We start from the raw sequence: 22,128 nt of genomic DNA on the forward strand, positions 1-22,128 counted from the left end.
AAAATCTATCACACTCCGCACATTCCTCAAGAGCAAAGGAAACAAACATAAAAATTTTACCCGCTGGTATCTAACCCCAACCAAAATTAAGCGTATCTTTAGAGGCAGCTCAGATGCATGCTGGAGAGGCTGTAGTCAACCTGGAAGTATGGCTCATATTTGGTGGTATTGTGTGCCCATAAGAAACTTCTGGACAGCAGTTTTCCGAGAAATTAACGCAGTTCTTGCCACACAACTCCTCCCAAGCATAGAAATGGCCCTTCTACACGACTCCCCCCAAATAACATGTAAAATCCGTAGACAACTATTCTACATTTTGGTAAACACTGCGAAACAAATGATTCCCAGATGTTGGAAATCCACTAAAATCCCCACTATTAGCGAATGGAAGAAACTGGTCAACTCTGACTTGATATTAGAAAGATTCCATTACCTTCAAATCGGCAAATTAGATTTCTATGAGAACATGTTACTCCTCTGGGAGCTAGATAGATATAAATCATAAGTTAGCCCAACTGATCAACACCCAGTTAAGCTCATGGTAGGTTAACCATAAAAATACCTCCCCATTAACTTCTCGATCAAGCTTATTCAGAGCCATTGCGATGCCCGTCTCCACACCCGAGTGCACAAGATCTATTTATCGATATTGTAATTTATTCTGTTATTGTTATTATTTTTTTTCCCTTAGTTGATTTATTGGGATTTAAGTATTTTTAATTTTTGGTGGTTTTTCAATGTAATCTCTGTCCACGCCAGACAAGGTTGCTAAGCAGAGGCTTGGTCAACCATACTTTCTTCTCAATTATTTACAAGTGACAGTCCACTTATAGAAATGAGTACTAATTCTGAAACTATATTTTCTTGTGTCACCTACCTTTATGCACAGATAAAGGGACTAATTCTCACATGGACTGCATACTCGACTACTGGACTCGAGGAGTTTATTTTATCCACCAGCTCTGTTTGTAATTTGTTTATGATTCCTGTCATGCTCAACTGTTGGTTTAATGCTATTGTATGTTTTTTTTCTCTTATGTTGTTGAAAACCCAATAAAAAACAACTATATATATAATATCAAAGCTGAATATTTTTGGAAGTAGTTTTTAGTTTGTTTTTAGTTATAGCTATTTTAGGGGGATATCTGTGTGTGCAGGTGACTATTACTGTGCATAATTATTAGGCAACATAACAAAATACAAACAAGCAAGATTTCTGGCTCTCACAGACCTGTATCTTCTTCTTTAAGAGGCTCCGCTGTCCTCCACTCATTACCTGTATTAATTTGGCACCTGTTTGAACTTGATATCAGTATAAAAGACACCTGTCCACAACCTCAAACAGTCACACTCCAAACTCCACTATGATGAAGACCAAAGAGCTGTCGAAGGACACCAGAAACAGAATTGTAGACCTGCACCAGGCTGGGAAGACTGAATCTGCAATAGGCAAGCAGCTTGGTGTGAAGAAGTCAACTGTGGGAGCAATAATTAGAAAATGGAAGACATACAAGACCACTGATAATTTCCCTCGATCTGGGGCTCCACGCAAGATCTCACCCCGTGGGGTCAAAATGATCACAAGAACGGTGAGCAAACATCCCAGAACCACACGGGGGCCCTAGTGAATGACCTGCAGAGAGCTGGGACCAAGGTAACAGAGGCTACCATCAGTAACACACTACGCCACCAGGGACTCAGATCTTGCAGTGCCAGACGTGTCCCCCTGCTTAAGCCAGTACATGTCTGGGCCCATCTGAAGTATGCTAGAGAACATTTGGATGATCCAGAAGCGGATTGGGAGAATGTCATATGGTCAGATGAAACCAAAGTAGAACTGTTTGGTAGAAACACAACTCGTCGTGTTTGGAGGAGAGAGAATGCTGAGTTGCAACCAAAGAACACCATACCTACTGTGAAGCATTGGGGTGGCAACATCATGCTTTGGGGCTGTTTCTCTGCAAAGGGAACAGGACGACTGATCCGTGTACATGAAAGAATGAATGGGGCCATGTATCATGAGATTTTGAGTGCAAACCTCCTTCCATCAGCAAGGGCATTGAAGATGAAACGTGGTTGGGTATTTCAGCATGACAATGATCCCAAACACACCGCCCGGGCAACGAAGGAGTGGCCTCGTAAGAAGCATTTCAAGGTCCTGGAGTGGCCTATCCAGTCTCCAGATCTTAACCCCATAGAAAACCTTTGGAGGGAGTTGAAAGTCTGTGTTGCCCAGCGACAGCCCCAAAACATCACTGCTCTAGAGGAGATCTGCATGCAGGAATGGGCCAACATACCAGCAACAGTGTGTGACAACCTTGTGAAGACTTACAGAAAACGTTTGACCTCTGTCATTGCCAACAAAGGATATATAACAAAGTCTTGAGATGAACTTTTGATATTGACCAAATACTTATTTTCCACCATAATTTGCAAATAAATTCTTTCCAAATCAGACAATGTGATTGTCTGGATTTGTTTCCACATTTTGTCTCTCATAGTTGAGGTATACCTATGATGAAAATTACAGGCCTCTCTCATCTTCTTAAGTGGGAGAACTTGCACAATTGATGGCTGACTAAATACTTTTTTGCCCCACTGTATATATATCTGTATATACACACTTATGTGTTTATTAACATAAATGTTTTTACAGTGATATAAAGGGATATGGTATATGACATGTGGACTGGGATGGGCTCAAAAGTGTATATGTGTGTTTGTATTTGTGAATGTATGTGTATTTAAGTCTGTTGCAGGTAATGACTGTTCAACTTACAGGGGTAGACAATCCTCTCTCAAATGACTTGCTAAGCCACTCCCCCAGTTCCCTAGCTTGACCTTCATTAAAAGAGAGTTTCTGCCCCCTTGTGACACTACCATGTGTGCCTGTAGTGACATTACACTGCTTACCCGCAAAAGGAAGCAAGGAGGAAGGAGACTGGCTGCAGTCTCCTTTCCCCTCTCCAGTGCAGGTCCACAGGATAAATATACAGTTGATATCTGCACTGGGTAGTGGATGACCATGAGGACCATGGGTCATCATGCACCTCCAAGGAGTTCATTTCAGAATTTTCTTGTTTTTTAACATTTTACTTATTGGGTCATGAGATCTACATTTTTTCAGATTATAACAGATTAATCTCACACATGTACAGTAAATGATGATTTCTTTGCAAATGGGTTAATCGGAAACATCTGTAATGTAAACATACGAATTGTGAAATGACCATTGAATATGTTAGTTTTAGTTGGTTTCCTACTTTTGGTTCTGAAAACAAATACCTTTCGAGTGAAAACTAATTTGCAGCTGTGGGTTTTTTTTATTTTCGGGAGCAGATAGCAAAGAGATTGTGATGGAGGCATGTGTGTTTAACTCATGCAATACACTACTGGAAGCTAGCTGAACACATCTGGTAAGCTAACAAAATGGGACAAATGTGCGTAGACACCAATCAAAAGCTCCCAGTAGTGTATGATATGTAGCATATGTGCATATTCATTTTCAATAAGGGATACCAAGGGAACAAAATACATTTGAAAATAGAAGCAAATTTTCATCTTAAAATAAAATGCTCTGGGGCATATGTATATGCTTGCAGGCTCGCCAGAAACAGCAGTTATAACTTATGAAGCAGCAGTCACAAAGACCGCTGCTCCATAACCTGTCCGCCTACTCTGAGCAGGCGGACAGACATCGCCAGAAATCAACCCGATCGAGTACGATCGGGTTGATTGACACCTCCCTGCTGGCGGCCCATTGGCCGCGAGTCTGCACGGGGCGGCGTTGCACCAGCAGCTCTTGTGAGCTGCTGGTGCAATGCTGAATACGGCGAGCGTATTGCTCGCCATATTCAGCGAGGTCTGGCAGACCTGATCCGCAGTGTCGGATCAGGTCCACCAGACCTTGATAAATATGCCCCAAGATCTGAATCATGCAAGTTTAAAATTGACTTTCCTATCGCTTTTGAGTATAGCTGCATGGTATGTGTATGTATGTGTGTATGCATATATGTATGTATATATACTGATTCTGTAACATCTTTGCCATATTTAGAACAAATAACAAATAGTCCAAAGATAATTTAAAAAACTAACCTGTTTAGTTGCTTTGTCAATTAAAGAAACTTTATAAAGACGTGTGTTGTTACTGTTATGATTATATTCATCAATGACTTGTCTCATCAGGTTTAACAGCTCTGGGTCCGTTGTTTCAACTTCTCCAAGACAGTCAAGGCAAAATCCTAAACATAATAAGAACAAATAAATTCGCTTCTTTAGCATCATGTATAATTTCACTGAGTAACTGAATCATTTTATACTGTTTCCAGATATCTTACTACTTCCTAAAGTAAAGTTTATAATGTGATAGCATGGATTATTTTTTCTTGATAAAACAAAATGGATAGACAAACATAAACATATATGGGCCCAAATTCCAAGATATAAAAGTGAGTAGGAGAAACTCTATAGGCAATAATCCTCTCATTAATTCTTTTCTTTAAAACTCTATTTGCAATATTGAAACTTGGGTCCCTTGACCTAGCACTACTCTGGAGGTTTCTCTGTCTATGGAGGCCTCTCACACTTTTTGTCTTGGCAGAAGAAGATAATTTGTATATTATCTGTATCTACTCCCTGGCACAGATTAAACCTAATCCCAGATATAGACTCTGCAGTTGAATTCTTTCAGTCCGAACTCCTACAAGTTTGGAATTTGCATGCCCCGCTGCGTAAGGTGAGAGTAAAAGGAGCGCATGTGAATTGGATCACAGCTGACCTCATTCAAATGTACCAGTTTTGGGATTCATTGTGGTCAAAGTTCAAGCATATTGGCTCTATGAAAGATCACTGTCTATATAGACAATGGCGAAATATATGCACTAAACAAACAAAATTGGCCAAGGCCCAATATTTCTGTGAAAAACAGAACAATAACATATCAAACCCTAGAAAGTTTTGGAAAGTCATAAATAACTTACAAACTCCCCCAATCCACTCCCAAACCTCCACTGTCAAAGTGGACAACCAAAACCTGCAACTTCCCTTAGAAGTGGCAAATTCCTTTAACAATTATTTTGTCGGATGCTCCAACACACTGATTGACAAACTAATAAATAACACACATCCTGAAACTACAAATGTGGATCAGGCCCCACTAAATCTGCAAAGATCCAATATAGAGAAGTTAAAATGTAGACCTGTACCCATCAATGTCATTAAGAAACACCTTAATAATCTAAAAATGAAAAACCAGTCTGGACATGATCAAATCCCAGCAATGCTGTTGAAGCTCAGTGCGCCGGCAATTGATAAACCTGTCACAACCCTAATTAACGAATCCTTGGTGTCTGGATTCTACTATTGCCCAATATCATTGCTCCCAGTATTGTAAAAGATCTTAGAAAAAAACTATGGCCTAGATTTAGAGTTGGGCGGTAGCCGTGAAAACCAGCGTTAGAGGCTCCTAACGCTGGTTTTTACCGCCCTCTGGTATTTGGAGTCAGTCAGGAAAGGGTCTAACGCTCACTTTCCAGCCGCGACTTTTCCATACCACAGATCCCCCTACGCCATTTGCGTATCCTATCTTTTAAATGGGATCTTTCAAACGCCGGTATTTAGAGTCGTGGCTGAAGTGAGCGTTAGAAATCTAACGACAAAACTCCAGCCGCAAAAAAAAGTCAGTAGTTAAGAGCTTTCTGGGCTAACGCCGGTTTATAAAGCTCTTAACTACTGTGCTCTAAAGTACACTAACACCCATAAACTACCTATGTACCCCTAAACCGAGGTCCCCCCACATCGCCGCCACTCTATTAACATTTTTTAACCCCTAATCTGCCTCTCCGTACCCCGCCGCCAGCTACGTTATCCCTATGTACCCCAAATCTGCTGCCCCTAACATCGCCGACCACTATGTTATATTTATTAACCCCTAATCTGCCGCCCCCGCTATCGCTGACCCCTGCATATTATTATTAACCCCTAATCTGCCAACCGCACATCGCCGCCAGCTACGTTATCCCTATGTACCCCTAATCTGCTGCCCCTAACATCGCCGACCACTATGTTATATTTATTAACCCCTAATCTGCCGCCCCCGCTATCGCTGACCCCTGCATATTATTATTAACCCCTAATCTGCCGACCGCACATCGCCGCCAGCTACGTTATCCCTATGTACCCCTAGTCTGCTGCCCCTAACACCGCCGACCCCTATATTATATTTATTAACCCCTAATCTGCCCCCCACAACGTCGCCTCCACCTACCTACAATAATTAACCCCTAATCTGCCGACCGCATCTCACCGCTACTATAATAAAGTTATTAACCCCTAATCCGCCTCACTCCCGCCTCAATAACCCTATAAGAAATAGTATTAACCCCTAATCTGCCCTCCCTAACATCGCCGACACCTAACTTCAATTATTAACCCCTAATCTGCCGATCGCACCTCACCGCTACTATAATAAATGTATTAACCCCTAAAGCTAAGTCTAACCCTAACACTAACACCCCCCTAAATTAAATATAATTTAAATCTAACGAAATAAATTAACTCTTATTAAATAAATTATTCATATTTAAAGCTAAATACTTACCTGTAAAATAAACCCTAATATAGCTACAATATAAATAATAATTATATTGTAGCTATTTTAGGATTTATATTTACAGGGAGGGCAGAATTATTAGGCAAGTTGTATTTTTGAGGATTCATTTTATTATTGAACAACAACCATGTTCTCAATGAACCCAAAAAACTCATTAATATCAAAGCTGAATAGTTTTGGAAGTAGTTTTTAGTTTGTTTTTAGTTATAGCTATTTTAGGGGGATATCTGTGTGTGCAGGTGACTATTACTGTGCATAATTATTAGGCAAATTAACAAAAAATAAATATATACCCATTTCAATTATTTATTTTTACCAGTGAAACCAATATAACATCTCAACATTCACAAATATACATTTCTGACATTCAAAAACAAAACAAAAACAAATCAGTGACCAATATAGCCACCTTTCTTTGCAAGGACACTCAAAAGCCTGCCATCCATGGATTCTGTCAGTGTTTTGATCTGTTCACCATCAACATTGCGTGCAGCAGCAACCACAGCCTCCCAGACACTGTTCAGAGAGGTGTACTGTTTTCCCTCCTTGTAAATCACATTTGATGATGGACCACAGGTTCTCAATGGGGTTCAGATCAGGTGAACAAGGAGGCCATGTCATTAGATTTTCTTCTTTTATACCCTTTCTTGCCAGCCACGCTGTGGAGTACTTGGACGCGTGTGATGGAGCATTGTCCTGCATGAAAATCATGTTTTTCTTGAAGGATGCAGACTTCTTCCTGTACCACTGCTTGAAGAAGGTGTCTTCCAGAAACTGGCAGTAGGACTGGGAGTTGAGCTTGACTCCATCCTCAACCCGAAAAAGCCCCACAAGCTCATCTTTGATGATACCAGCCCAAACCAGTACTCCACCTCCACCTTGCTGGCGTCTGAGTCGTACTGGAGCTCTCTGCCCTTTACCAATCCAGCCACGGGCCCATCCATCTGGCCCATCAAGACTCACTCTCATTTCATCAGTCCATAAAACCTTAGAAAAATCAGTCTTGAGATATTTCTTGGCCCAGTCTTGACGTTTCAGCTTGTGTGTCTTGTTCAGTGGTGGTCGTCTTTCAGCCTTTCTTACCTTGGCCATGTCTCTGAGTATTGCACACCTTGTGCTTTTGGGCACTCCAGTGATGTTGCAGCTCTGAAATATGGACAAACTGGTGGCAAGTGGCATCTTGGCAGCTGCACGCTTGACTTTTCTCAGTTCATGTGCAGTTATTTTGCGCCTTGGATTTTCCACACGCTTCTTGCGACCCTGTTGACTATTTTGAATGAAACGCTTGATTGTTCGATGATCACGCTTCAGAAGCTTTGCAATTTTAAGAGTGCTGCATCCCTCTGCAATATATCTCACTATTTTTGGATTTTCTGAGCCTGTCAAGTCCTTCTTTTGACCCATTTTGCCAAAGGAAAGGAAGTTGCCTAATAATTATGCACACCTGATATAGGGTGTTGATGTCATTAGACCACACCCCTTCTCATTACAGAGATGCACATCACCTAATATGCTTAATTGGTAGTAGGCTTTCGAGCCTATACAGCTTGGAGTAAGACAACATGCATAAAGAGGATGATGTGGTCAAAATACTAATTTGCCTAATAATTCTGCACTCCCTGTATTTTACAGGCAACTTTGTTATTATTTTAACCAGGTACAATAGCTATTAAATAGTTAATAACTATTTAATAGCTAAGATAGTTAAAATAATAACAAAATTACCTGTAAAATAAATCCTAACCTAAGTTACAATTAACCCTAACACTACACTATCATTAAATACATTAAATACAATGCCTACAATTATCTACAATTAAATAAACTAACTAAAGTACAAAAAATAAAAAAGAACTAAGTTACAAAAAATAAAAAAATATTTACAAACATTAGAAAAATATTACAACAATTTTAAACTAATTACACCTACTCTAAGCCCCCTAATAAAATAACAAAGACCCCCCCAAAATAAAAAAATGCCCTACCCTATTCTAAATTAAAAAAGTTCAAAGCTCTTTTACATTACCAGCCCTGAAAAGGGCCATTTGCGGGGCATGCCCCAAATAATTCAGCTCTTTTGCCTGTAAAAAAAAACATACAATACCCCCCCCCACATTACAACCCACCACCCACATACCCCTAATCTAACCCAAACCCCCCTTAAATAAACCTAACACTAAGCCCCTGAAGATCTTCCTACCTTATCTTCACCATACCAGGTTCACCGATCCATCCTCTGAAGTCTTCATCCAAGCCTCCGAAATCTTCATCCAAGCCCAAGCGGGGGCTGAAGAGTGACGTCCATCCTCCGGCTGAAGTCTGGATCCAAGCGGCGGCTGAAGAAATCCATCATCGGGCTGAAGTCTTGATCCAAGCGGGCGCTGAAGAAGTCCATCATCGGGATAAAGTCTTCTATGATGCAGCATCTTCAATCTTCTTTCTTCCGGAGCCATCATCTTCCAGCCGACGCGGATCCATCCTCTTCTACCGACGCCTACTCGCCGAATGACGGTTCCTTTAAGGGACGTCATCCAAGATGGCGTCCGTCGAATTCCGATTGGCTGATAGGATTCTATCAGCCAATCGGAATTAAGGTAGGAAAATTCTGATTGGCTGATGGAATCAGCCAATCAGATTCAAGTTCAATCCGATTGGCTGATCCGAACAGCCAATCAGATTGAGCTCGCATTCTATTGGCTGATCGGAACAGCCAATAGAATGCGAGCTCAATCTGATTGGCTGTTCGGATCAGCCAATCGGATTGAACTTGAATTTTGGGGGTCTTTGTTATTTTATTAGGGGGCTTAGAGTAGGTGTAATTAGTTTAAAATTGTTGTAATATTTTTCTAATGTTTGTAAAGATTTTTTTATTTTTTGTAACTTAGTTCTTTTTTATTTTTTGTACTTTAGTTAGTTTATTTAATTGTAGATAATTGTAGGTATTGTATTTAATTAATTTATTGATAGTGTAGTGTTAGGTTTAATTGTAACTTACAGTGGGGCAAAAAAGTATTTAGTCAGCCACCAATTGTGCAAGTTCTTCCACTTAAGAAGATGAGAGAGGCCTGTAATTTTCATCATAGGTATACCTCAACAATGAGAGACAAAATGTGGAAACAAATCCAGGCAATCACATTGTCTGATTTGGAAAGAATTCATTTGCAAATTATGGTGGAAAATAAGTATTTGGTCAATATCAAAAGTTCATCTCAAGACTTTTTTTATATATCCTTTGTTGGCAATGACAGAGGTCAAACGTTTTCTGTAAGTCTTCACAAGGTTGTCACACACTGTTGCTGGTATGTTGGCCCATTCCTGCATGCAGATCTCCTCTAGAGCAGTGATGTTTTGGGGCTGTCGCTGGGCAACACAGACTTTCAACTCCCTCCAAAGGTTTTCTATGGGGTTAAGATCTGGAGACTGGCTAGGCCACTCCAGGACCTTGAAATGCTTCTTACGAAGCCACTCCTTCGTTGCCCAGGCGGTGTGTTTGGGATCATTGTCATACTGAAATACCCAACCACGTTTCATCTTCAATGCCCTTGCTGATGGAAGGAGGTTTGCACTCAAAATCTCATGATACATGGCTCCATTCATTCTTTCATGTACACGGATCAGTCGTCCTGTTCCATTTGCAAAGAAACAGCCCCAAAGCATGATGTTCACAGTAGGTATGGTGTTCTTTGGTTGCAACTCAGCATTCTCTCTCCTCCAAACACCACGAGTTGTGTTTCTACCAAACAGTTCAACTTTGGTTTCATCTGACCATATGACATTCTCCCAATCCGCTTCTGGATCATCCAAATGTTCTCTAGCATACTTCAGATGGGCCCAGACATGTACTGGCTTAAGCAGGGGGACACGTCTGGCACTGCAGGATCTGAGTCCCTGGCGGCGTAGTGTGTTACTGATGGTAGCCTCTGTTACCTTGGTCCCAGCTCTCTGCAGGTCATTCACTAGGCCCCCCGTGTGGTTCTGGGATGTTTGCTCACCGTTCTTGTGATCATTTTGACCCCACGGGGTGAGATCTTGCTTGGAGCCCCAGATCGAGGGAAATTATCAGTGGTCTTGTATGTCTTCCATTTTCTAATTATTGCTCCCACAGTTGACTTCTTCACACCAAGCTGCTTGCCTATTGCAGATTCAGTCTTCCCAGCCTGGTGCAGGTCTACAATTCTATTTCTGGTGTCCTTCGACAGCTCTTTGGTCTTCATCATAGTGGAGTTTGGAGTGTGACTGTTTGAGGTTGTGGACAGGTGTCTTTTATACTGATATCAAGTTCAAACAGGTGCCAAATTAATACAGGTAATGAGTGGAGGACAGCGGAGCCTCTTAAAGAAGAAGATACAGGTCTGTGAGAGCCAGAAATCTTGCTTGTTTGTATGTGACCAAATACTTATTTGCCACCATAATATGCAAATAAATTCTTTCCAAATCAGACAATGTGATTGTCTGCATTTGTTTCCACATTTTGTCTCTCATAGTTGAGGTATACCTATGATGAAAATTGCAGGCCTCACTCATCTTCTTAAGTGGGAGAACTTGCACAATTGGTGGCTGACTAAATACTTTTTTGCCCCACTGTAGGTTAGGATTTATTTTACAGGTAATTTTGTTATTATTTTAACTATTTTAGCTATTAAATAGTTATTAACTATTTAATAGCTATTGTACCTTTTTAAAATAATAACAAAGTTGCCTGTAAAATAAATATAAATCCTAAAATAGCTACAATATAATTATTATTTATATTGTAGCTATATTAGGGTTTATTTTACAGGTACGTATTTAGCTTTAAATAGGAATAATTTATTTAATAAGAGTTAATTTATTTCGTTAGATTTAAATTATATTTAAATTAGAGGGGTGGTAGTGTTAGGGTTAGACTTAGCTTTAGGGGTTAATACATTTATTATAGTAGCGGTGAGGTGCGATCGGCAGATTAGGGGTTGATAATTGAAGTTAGGTGTCGGCGATGTTAGGGAGGGCAGATTAGGGGTTAATACTATTTATTATAGGGTTATTGAGGCAGGAGTGAGGCGGATTAGGGGTTAATAACTTTATTATAGTAGCGGTGAGAAGCGGTCGGCAGATTAGGGGTTAATAAGTGGAGGTAGGTAGCGGCGACGTTATGGGGGCAGATTAGGGGTTAATAAATATAATATAGGGGTCGGCGGTGTTAGGGGCAGCAGATTAGGGGTACATAGGGATAATGTAGGTGGCGGCGCTGTACGGAGCGGCAGATTAGGGGTTAAAAATAATATGCAGGGGTCAGCGATAGCGGGGGCGGCAGATTAGGGGTTAATAAGTGTAAGGTTAGGGGTGTTTAGACTCGGGGTACATGTTAGGGTGTTAGGTGCAGACGTAGGAAGTGTTTCCCCATAGGAAACAATGGGGCCGCGTTAGGAGCTGAACGCTGCTTTTTTGCAGGTGTTAGGTTTTTTTTCAGCTCAAACTGCCCCATTGTTTCCTATGGGGGAATCGTGCACGAGCACGTTTTTGAAGATGGCCGCGTCCGTAAGCACCGCTGGTATCGAGAGTTGAAGTTGCGGTAAATATGCTATACGCTCCTTTTTTGGAGCCTAACGCAGCCCTTCTGTGAACTCTAAATACCAGCGGTATTTAAAAGGTGCGGCCAGAAAAAAGCATGCGTAGCTAACGCACCCCTTTGGCCGCAAAACTCTAAATCTAGGCGTATGTGAGTATTACCAACAATCTAACTATCTGACCCCTGATCAATCAGGTTTTCGCCCAAATCACTCCACTAAAACTGCCCTCCTTAAAGTTTGCAACGACATCCAAACTGGCATGGAACAAAGAGACCAAACTGGAGCTATTTTCCTTGATTTTGCAAAGGCCTTTGACACAGTAGACCATGACATTCTACTACTCAAACTAAAAAACTCAGGTATTGGTGATCGTCTGCTAACCTGGTTTCGATCATATGTATCGGATCGATCACAATATGTCTCCATTTCTGACAGCGACTCCCTCCCTCTCCCAGTCACGTGTAGTGTTCCCCAAGTTTCTATTCCCGGCCCCCTACTATTCACATTATTTATTTATTTTTTATCTGCCTAATGTCTGCAAATCCTCAACTGTACACATGTACGCAGACGACTCAGTAACCTATGCAAGCAAATCCGATCTACCACAGCTTGAGGCAATACTCCAAGACCAGTTCACAGAGGTAGAAAAGTGGATTTAAAAAAATAAACTCTTCCTAAACACTGACTAAACTGTCACAATGATCTTTGGAATGGTACCTAAATTACACAAACTACAAAATTCCCATCTGCATCAAAACAAAATCAAATTGCGCACTGACCGCAGTCCACTCTTTCAAATACTTGGGTTTGTTGTTAGACCCCAATCTATCTTTTGGCCTCCACATAGAAAAACTTGCAGCTAAACTTTATCCAAAACTAGGTGCCCTGTACAGAAACAAATCCTGCCTAAGCCCTACAGTAAAGGAAAAGATTGTACAGCAAATGCTGATGCCAATCAATGATTATGGGATGTAGTATATGCACCAAACTTATCTTAATAAACTTAATACATTGTATAACTTGTTCTGCCGCTTTGTGCTACAATGTAACTACAGAACCCACCATTGTGACATGCTAAAATAACTAAACTGGCTGTCGCTGGAATCCAGACGCACCCTCCATCTTTCCTGCCTTGTGTTTAAGAGCTTTTCTGGGAAGCTCCCACCCTACCTGAGCAGAATACTCTCCCCAGCTATTCCCAACTCCTATAACCTCTGATCCAGTACCAGCACATTATTTAGTTTGCCTCAATACAAAAAGAAAGCAGCTCGATCCTCCTTTTCCTACAGAGCGCCACAGTTATGGAATGACCTTCCGCACACTTTCAAACCTTCCTAAAGCCTAATATCCTTTAAGAGATCCCTCTCTACATATCTCAAAACAGAATGCACCTGTCATGGTTGATTATATATTTCCTACCTGTTCTATGCTACATTTTGTATATATTGTGTATCAATATTGTTGTTGTATTTTATTGTACCCTATTGTATCAATGCAATTATTTTGTGGACCCAGGACATACTTGAAAACGAGAGAAATCTCAATGTATCCTTCCTGGTAAATTATTTTATAAATAAAATAAAATAAATACTTCAAAAAATGTAAAATCATTTGAATTGTACACAATGTAAGTACTTCTCTTCTTTACCTTTCCAAGCTGTTGTCATGTATCACTGATCCTAATACCTTCCATCTCCTTTTTACAGATCTGCATCATGGCTATCATTCTATCTACTTTATGACAAGGTTTCGCTTGAAAAACCTTTCCACATACCTTACAACACTTTTGTTTTTCCCATTGGGTCCAGAAAGTTGGAGAAGGGATCTAAGTTGTAAAGAGTAGGGAAAGTAGCTCTAAGGACACTGGGATGGTTGGGAGCTCTGTATCTATACTACGTCTTTCTTTTACTTCTTCTCATGGTCTTCATTAGTTGCAGAGCTCCCAACTATCACAGTTTTCCACTAACTAGCCAAATCCTGATTTTTGCACTTTCTGCCCAGCTTTGCCCAAACTCCTGGACCAAACCACCAAATCCTCCATTTTGGATAGCTGCAGATAAATGTTGGGAGGTATGTAGTGGACTGCTGTAAATTCCAGTTTAAAAGGTCACTTCTTGAATTTGCTTCTTTTTTTTCAACAAAAAGCCAAAGAAACGGATAACATTGACCTTATCTTACTGTTACCTGTCATAGAATTGCATCCTGGGTTTAAGTCTTTAATGTTACCATCAGGAGTCACAAATATGTTGCTTATACATGAACCTGATTCCTAAAAAAAACAAAATAAAACACCATAATGTTATCTACTGCTTAAAGATGTGTATTTTCTCTGTAGTCTTTAGTCTATGTTAAAGTCTAAACAACAGTATTTATAAACTGAAATCCTGCCTATGCATATACATTAATTAAATAAATACAATGATTTAAAATGCAGATTATTATATTAACTTTCGAGTCTAATGTATCAAATATCTTATTTTTATCCATAAGTGTAGGAATGAAAGAAAATTGTTGTAAAATATGTTCTTTTATGTCTGCCCACACTTAAAAATGAAACGTTTTAAGTCTTCTCAATCCTCTGATGTGTAGCCTGGGTAAGAGACTGGCGACAGGTGTTTATACCAACTCTTTGCCAGTTTGACCAGGTATCTATCAATACAGTCAGAGCAAAAGTGGTAATGTTGTCATGTTCTGTGCAGAGAATGACCTACTGCAGCACATTATATAGCTTATTAGAAAAAAAAAAACTAAGTAGAATTACTGCTTGCTTTAACCTGAGGCCTGAGACTATGGGCCTGATGATCTAAAGCTCTCAGCTTTGGTAAGATTATGTAAGAATCCTTGACAGTACGCTTCCTCAAAGAATTTTAGAAAGTCAAATTTTAGCTTAAGAGTTAAATATAATGTATTGGCCTCGAATTTGTAGGGGGCGGTATTGCACAAGCAGTTCTGGTGAAGTGCTTGTGCAATGGTAAATGCTGACAGCATACTGTGCAGCGGACATGATACGCTACATTGTATCATGTCCGCTAGCACTTTGATAAATATGCCCCTTAGTGTTTCCATGGCTGTTGTAAACTGTGCAAACTGGTGATAACATAAACATCTCCATAGACTTTAATGAAGTTACTTTTTCTTACTGCCAGTTTACACAGTTTGCAAATGTAATGTAAACTAGGCCTAAGAATATGGTCTGGTTTCCATCGAGGTGGTAAATTGTGGAAACTGGTGATAAAAACTTTTATCCACATTCAAGTCTATAGATACTTTTTATGTTACCACCCGTTTCCACACTTTACCACTTCAAAAGAAACTAGGCCTCTGTCATGTTTATTTCAAGTGACAATTGCCTGATTGATAATAGTATGCATTTTCAGTTCTTCAAGATAGAAAAAAATTCATCCCACAATTTGTGATAAGACGTGGACATGTTTACAACATGAGAATCCTGTCAGCATGAAAATTGATAAATCTTGCCCATTAGTTTGCTGATTAAAACTGTGCAAAAAATATATTTATTTATATTGTAACCCCTTTAAAACAAAACTGTATTTGCTTTACCAATTGCTCTAAAGTTGTTTTTATTCTACAAGGCATATAAAGTAAAAGTTATTATGCTGAAATACTATATACCATGGGCGCGATCACATATACGGCGCAGGTTTGCACATCAGGGTATTACATATACTGCGCCGTTAGATGCTAAACTGGCATAAGTAGGACAAACTGGCGATCTTCTGAAATGTGTGCAAATACACATTTTAGTCGTCGCAAGTAACTTACGCCAGTATTTTATCCACGGAAAGTGTCAATAAAGAGTAGTTTTATGCAAATTAGGCTAACACTCATAAAACTGAACCGCAATTTCATAAAAAAATGTGACACGTAATTATGCTATTCAAAATTCATATATAAACCCATATATAAAGAGATGAAGGTAATACAATTATGATTTCCCATTGTTCTCTCCTCCAAGTATTGTTGATTGTTTTGAGAAGTAAGTAAGCAAGTATATGTCCACAATGTGATAAAGTACCTACAAGCTCAATCCATTTGATTATGTTGTGGCTTCAAACTATTTCAAATACACAAATAAACCTTAAAAAACCAATATCATAGTATACTGTCCCTTTAACCTTGAGATGCTGCTTAAATGTATGTGTTTGTTAAGGCTTCCAGGGAGTTACGTTGCTTTTTTAGTCAGTGCAAGGGTTGCTGTGCCTGCAATTTGTGGCGAGATGAGAATGGAGTAGATTTTCTGAATTCTGCGCGCGTAAGTCCTTACGCTGTATATTCGATACCAAATTGCGCGTCTGTTCTATGTTAGTCTATGGATAAAAAAATAAGTCCGAAGGGTGAAATATACGTGCGTAACTTGTATGCTACACCGTATATGTAATACCAAAATTGCGTAAAATCTGTCGTTGCCGGCTTTTGCGGGCGACGCTGCATATCTAATGGAGGCCAATAAGTGTATTTTTCTTTATTAAACACTGACTACAAATATACACAAATACATGGGCCTCCATTACATATGCAGCGTCGCCCGCAAAAGCCGGTGGCGCCAGATTTAACGCCGTTTAGGTATTACATATACGGCGTAGCATACAAGTTACGCGCGTATATTTCACCATTCGGACTTATTTTTTTTACCCATAGACTAACATAGAACAGACGCGCAATTTGGTATCCAATATACAGCGTAAGGACTTACGCTCGCAGAATTCAGAAAATCTACTCCATTCTCATCTTGCCACAAATTGCAGGCGCAGCAACCCTTGCACTGACTAAAAAAGCAACGTAACTCCCTGGAAGCCTTAACAAACACATACATTTAAGCAGCATCTCAATGTTAAAGGGACAGTATACTATGATATTGATTTTTTAAGGTTTATTTGTGTATTTGAAATAGTTTGAAGCCACAACATACTCAAATGGATTGAGCTTGTAGGTACTTTATCACATTGTGGACATATACTTGCTTATTTACTTTAAATTTCTTCTCAAAACAATCAACAATACTTGGAGGAGAGAACAATGGGAAATCATAATTGTATTACCTTCATCTCTTTATATATGGGTTTATATATGAATTTTGAATAGCATAATTATGTGTCACATTTTTATATGAAATCGTGGTTCATTTTTACGAGTGTTAGCCTAATTTGCATAAAACTACTCTTTATTGACACTTTCCGTGGATAAAATACTGGCCTAAGTTACTTGCGACGACTTAAATGTGTATTTGCGCACACATTTCAGAAGATCGCCAGTTTGTCCTACTTACGCCAGTTTAGCATCTAATGGCGCAGTATATGTAATACCCAGATGTGCGAGGTGAAATTACAGGCGACGTGGGTTCCCACGCTTGCTCCGAAACCTGCTACGTATATGTGATCGCGCCCACTATGTTTTTTTTACCACAGACACATTTAGAGAAAAAGATAAGGGAAAACTGCATAAAACTGCAAAAAGATTAGAGAACTCACCCCTTCTTGAATAAGCTGGCATTCTTCTGATGAAACATTTTCATATAAACTCTTAGAGCAGTTAGTTTGCTTAATAGTAAAATGTATTCGGTAATTCCATCCATTCACCACCTTAAACGTATGTAGGGATAAAAACAGATATGAATATATTTTTCGATATCAGTACAAAATTAAAACTTTTTCTCTTGATGGGTTTTTAGGAAAAGTTTAATGTAGACTGTGAAAATGGTGCTGTTGGAAGGTGACATTTAAATTATCATTGTTGAAACGGCGATAGATTTTAAACATCATCAATTGAACAGTAAAATTCAACACTTCACTGCTTAAAGTTGGGTAAGAGACGAGTTAAGGGGTGAGGCTTATGGTTAAAGGTTTAGGCTTTGGGTTTTAAATGTAGCCATTTTAAAGGTGACCGTTTAAATAAGGCAAAATAAATGCAAAATATTAATATCAACAAACCAACCGTTATCACATAATCATCTAAACAAAGGGTTTAATTAAAACTACTATTTAATTTTAAAAAGGAATAACATATATTTTCACATTGAAAACATTTTTTTAACATTTTAATTTACATTTTCAATATGCATTACTTGCGCATACCTACATGGTAAACCTCAAATCACTGAGAACCTGCTATAAAGGGACTTTCTCTTGCCTAAACCCTCACAAAAAATATGACATAAACTTTAACAAAATACTAAGTTACAACAATCATAAAATGCTTCATGTAAAACATAATGCTGCATATATTTATTTTGTGATTTTACATTTTCCCAAGAGGGGCTAGGCTGGAGTGCTTCTCCTTATGCCTCAAACAAATTAAGGGCTCTGGAGATCACAGTAGATTGATATAAAGGACAATCTTATGTTGCTGCGGTAAATTCTGAGCTGCAAATAACTAAACCTTTCACATACTTCCTAATTTTATCTCACAAAAGCACAGCAATTGTGGATGTGGATGAGTTTCAATTGGTGGTGCTAACTTTGCAATGCAAAAGTTTAAATCTGTTTATGGTGTCTGTTGTGATATTATAATACATAATGCTTTCTTCCTAGTTTGTGCTCTGACTTAGAAATGTATATAATTGTTGCAAAGAAGCAGGGACGCGGACAGTGTTGTTAAAGTGAGGAACCATGAAATAAAGTGTGTGGAGTTAGTTGCTATATAAATGGACTCTGTGTCAGATATATTTCTAAATCACCTGGATTTACAAACACTACATTTTGATGACGAGGACTATGTTTGAACCCTATTGCTTTGTCTCAGCAAACAGTGAGTAACCTGTTGCAATACACACAAGAATGGCTGCATGTAATGAATACAACCTCCCTGTGTTTGACTCTGATGCAGAACTTAGCTCAGTAGGACCAAGATGGCTAAAATGGATTCAGAGATTTAAAAAATATCTTATTGCTTTGGATGTTACTGATGCAAACAGAAAAAAGGCTTTACTGCTTCATTTAGCTGGAGAAAAAGTGTATGACATTTATGATACCTTGAGGCCCATTTATCAAGCTCCGAATGGAGCTTGAGGGCCCGTGTTTCTGGTGAGTCTTCAGACTCGCCAGAAACAGCAGTTATGAAGGAGCAGTCTAAAGACCGCTGCTCCATAACCTTGTCCGCCTGCTCTGAGCAGGTGGACAGGAATCGCCACAATTCAACCCGATCGAGTACGATCGTATTGATTGACACCTCCCTGCTGGCGGCCGATTGGCCGTGAGTCTGCAGGGGGCAGCGTTGCACCAGCAGGTCTTGTGAGCTGCTGGTGCTATGCTGAATACGGAGAGCGTATTGCTCTCCGCATAAAGCGATGTCTGTCGGACCTGATCCGCACTGTCGGATCAGGTCCGACAGACAATTGATAATTTGACCTCCTTGTCTGCAACCACTGACACATACAATGATGTTAAAGATAAACTGACAACATATTTTCTCCCTAAAAAGAACACTCAGTATGAGCTATACATATTCAGACAGGCAACACAACAGGGTGATGAACCTTTAGATGCGCTTCAAACTAGGTTACGTTTACTAGCAAAAAATTGTGAGTTTCTTTTCTGATGTTGAAAATGAGATTAAAGTACAGATAATACAAAACTGCACTTCTTCAAAACTTAGGAAATATACACTGATACAATCTGAACTATCTTTAAAAGATTTGCTTGATTATGGCAGAGCATTAGAAATTGCTGACAGGCAAGCTGCAAGCATAGAAAATAGATCTACTGAAGATCAGTTTATTACAAATATAGTTCAAAAAGACAGTTCAACAGTACAGCCCACAAGAAAGAACCAGACCTCATTTGTGTTATGCAGAAACTGTGGTGGTTTCTATCCACATAATGGGAATTGTCCAGCAAGGAATAAGCAATGCAGGGCATGTGGAAAATGTAATCATTTTGCAAAGCAATGTTGAACAAAATTGTATCAAATATCTTAATCACATACTGAGCCACATACATCAGAGCAGTGGAAAATAAATCTAGTCAGATCTCCTGATCAAAAAGGACAATATTCAAACAATGATGACAAATATGTATTTGTAGTAAACAACATGTGTAACCTAACTCAGCCACAAGTTGATGTACTCAATAATGACACTAAAATCACTGCAGTGATTTATTCAGGATCTGCTGTTAATTTAGTGGGTGAACACACATTTCACATGTTAAAACCACAATCACAGCTATTACAGAGTAAAATAAATATATATGCATATGGATCAACTAAACCCCTTAATGTCATTGGTAAATTTACAGCCACATGTGCATTTAAACACAACAAAACAGCAACTATGTTTTATGTTGTAAAGGGTCAAAATTCTTCTCATCTGAGTTTTGAAACTTCATCCAGTTTTTGACTTATAAAGCTTATAGAGCACAGGATCTGTAGCAGATCCGTTAGTACAGCAGTATTTTCATTTATTCAATGGCATTGGTAAATTGTAAGATTTTCAAGTACAGCTGCATATTAATCCACATATAAAACCTGTAATACAACCACATGGAAGAATTCCATTTCATCTAAGGCACAAGGTTGATGCTGAACTCAAGAACCTTGAAACACAAGGAATCATCGAAAGAGTGCAGGAGCCAACTCCATGGGTCTCCCCAATAGTATCAATGCCAAACCCAAAGACCCAAATAGTGTAAGAATTTGCATAGACATGAGGCAAGCCAACACTGCCATTATCAGGGAGCGCCATGTTACGCCAACATTAGATGATATAATTCATGATCTCAACCAGCAAAAGTTTTCTCCAAACTTGATTTAAAATCAGGCTATCATTAACTAGAATTGGATCCAACAAGCAGATATATAACTACATTCTCAACACACACAGGATTGTGGAGATACAAGCGCCTAAGTTTTGGTGTTTCTTCTGCTGCTGAAGTATTTCAAAATGCAATACAGCAAACATTATCTGGAATTCCAGGAGTTAAGAGCTTCAGCGATGATATTATTGTGTTTGGAGCTACTCAAGAGGACCATGATAAAAAATCTCACTGCAGTTTTTGAGCGACTTCATGAGAAAGGACTTACCTTAAATTGAAGTAAGTGTGAATTTAACAAAACTAAACTAGAATTTTATGGATTTGTCTGTTCAGCTGAAGGCATATCAGCAGACCCAAAGAAAGTGGAAGCAATTCAGAGTGCAAATCCTTCTATAGACTCCAGTAAAGTCAGAAGTTTCCTAGGGATGGTTAATTACTGTTCTCGATTTATCCCTAATTTCTCTACTATTGCAACACCTTTAAGAGAGTTAACAAAGAAAAGTGTGCCATGGCGTTGGACTGAAACGGAACAAGCTTTTCAACAATTGAAACAGAGTTTGACCAGTGACAAGACAATGTCCTATTTTAACCCTCAACAACAAACTATTTTTTTTAGTAGATGCTAGCCCTGTTGGTTTAGGTGCTATTCTGGTGCAGAGAGACAAAGGCAAGCATTATATCATTGCATATTGTAGCCGTTCTTTAAATGATGTGGAAAAAAGTTATTCTCAAACCAAACGTGAAGCTCTTACAATAGTTTGGAGTTGAGAATACTTTCATTTATATTTATATAGTTGTCCATTCACACTGATCACAGATCATAAGCCTTTACAGTTGATCTGGAATATTCCAAAATCCAAACCGCCCGCTAGAATAGAAAGATGGGGTTTAAGGCTACAACCATATAATTTTACTGTGGTCTACAAATCTGGAAAAGAGAACCCAGCAGACTATATGTCTCGACATCCTATATCAGCAGCTTCATTCACAAATTCTCCAAGTTTCATGGATGCAAAAGAATATCTCAATTTTGTTAATAATCATGCTATACCTAAAGCGTTGAGTGTAGAAGAAATACAACAAGCAGCATTAGCTGATCCTATACTGCAAAACTTGCTGTATTAGTTCGGAATTGAAAATGGTACACAGCTGACTCTGACAAAATACATGGAAAATAATTGAAGTCATTTGCAAGATT

General features: G+C 39.1%; 1 protein-coding gene across 3 annotated transcripts in view; it reads right to left on the reverse strand.

Annotated features, from left to right (window-relative positions):
• LOC128656338 (T-kininogen 1) overlaps positions 1–22,128 on the reverse strand; it is a 175,438-nt gene that overhangs the window by 82,956 nt on the left and 70,354 nt on the right. For all 3 annotated transcript variants that reach the window (XM_053710187.1, XM_053710188.1, XM_053710186.1), the window contains exons 5-7: positions 17,652–17,762; positions 14,347–14,431; positions 4,099–4,244 (exon numbers count right to left, since the gene is read on the reverse strand). In XM_053710187.1, coding sequence (XP_053566162.1) covers positions 4,099–4,244; positions 14,347–14,431; positions 17,652–17,762 — 342 coding nt within the window. The remainder of the gene's footprint in view (positions 1–4,098; positions 4,245–14,346; positions 14,432–17,651; positions 17,763–22,128) is intronic.

Source organism: Bombina bombina, chromosome 4 (assembly GCF_027579735.1).
Source record: "Bombina bombina isolate aBomBom1 chromosome 4, aBomBom1.pri, whole genome shotgun sequence".
In the NCBI taxonomy this organism is placed as follows: Eukaryota; Metazoa; Chordata; class Amphibia; order Anura; family Bombinatoridae; genus Bombina; species Bombina bombina.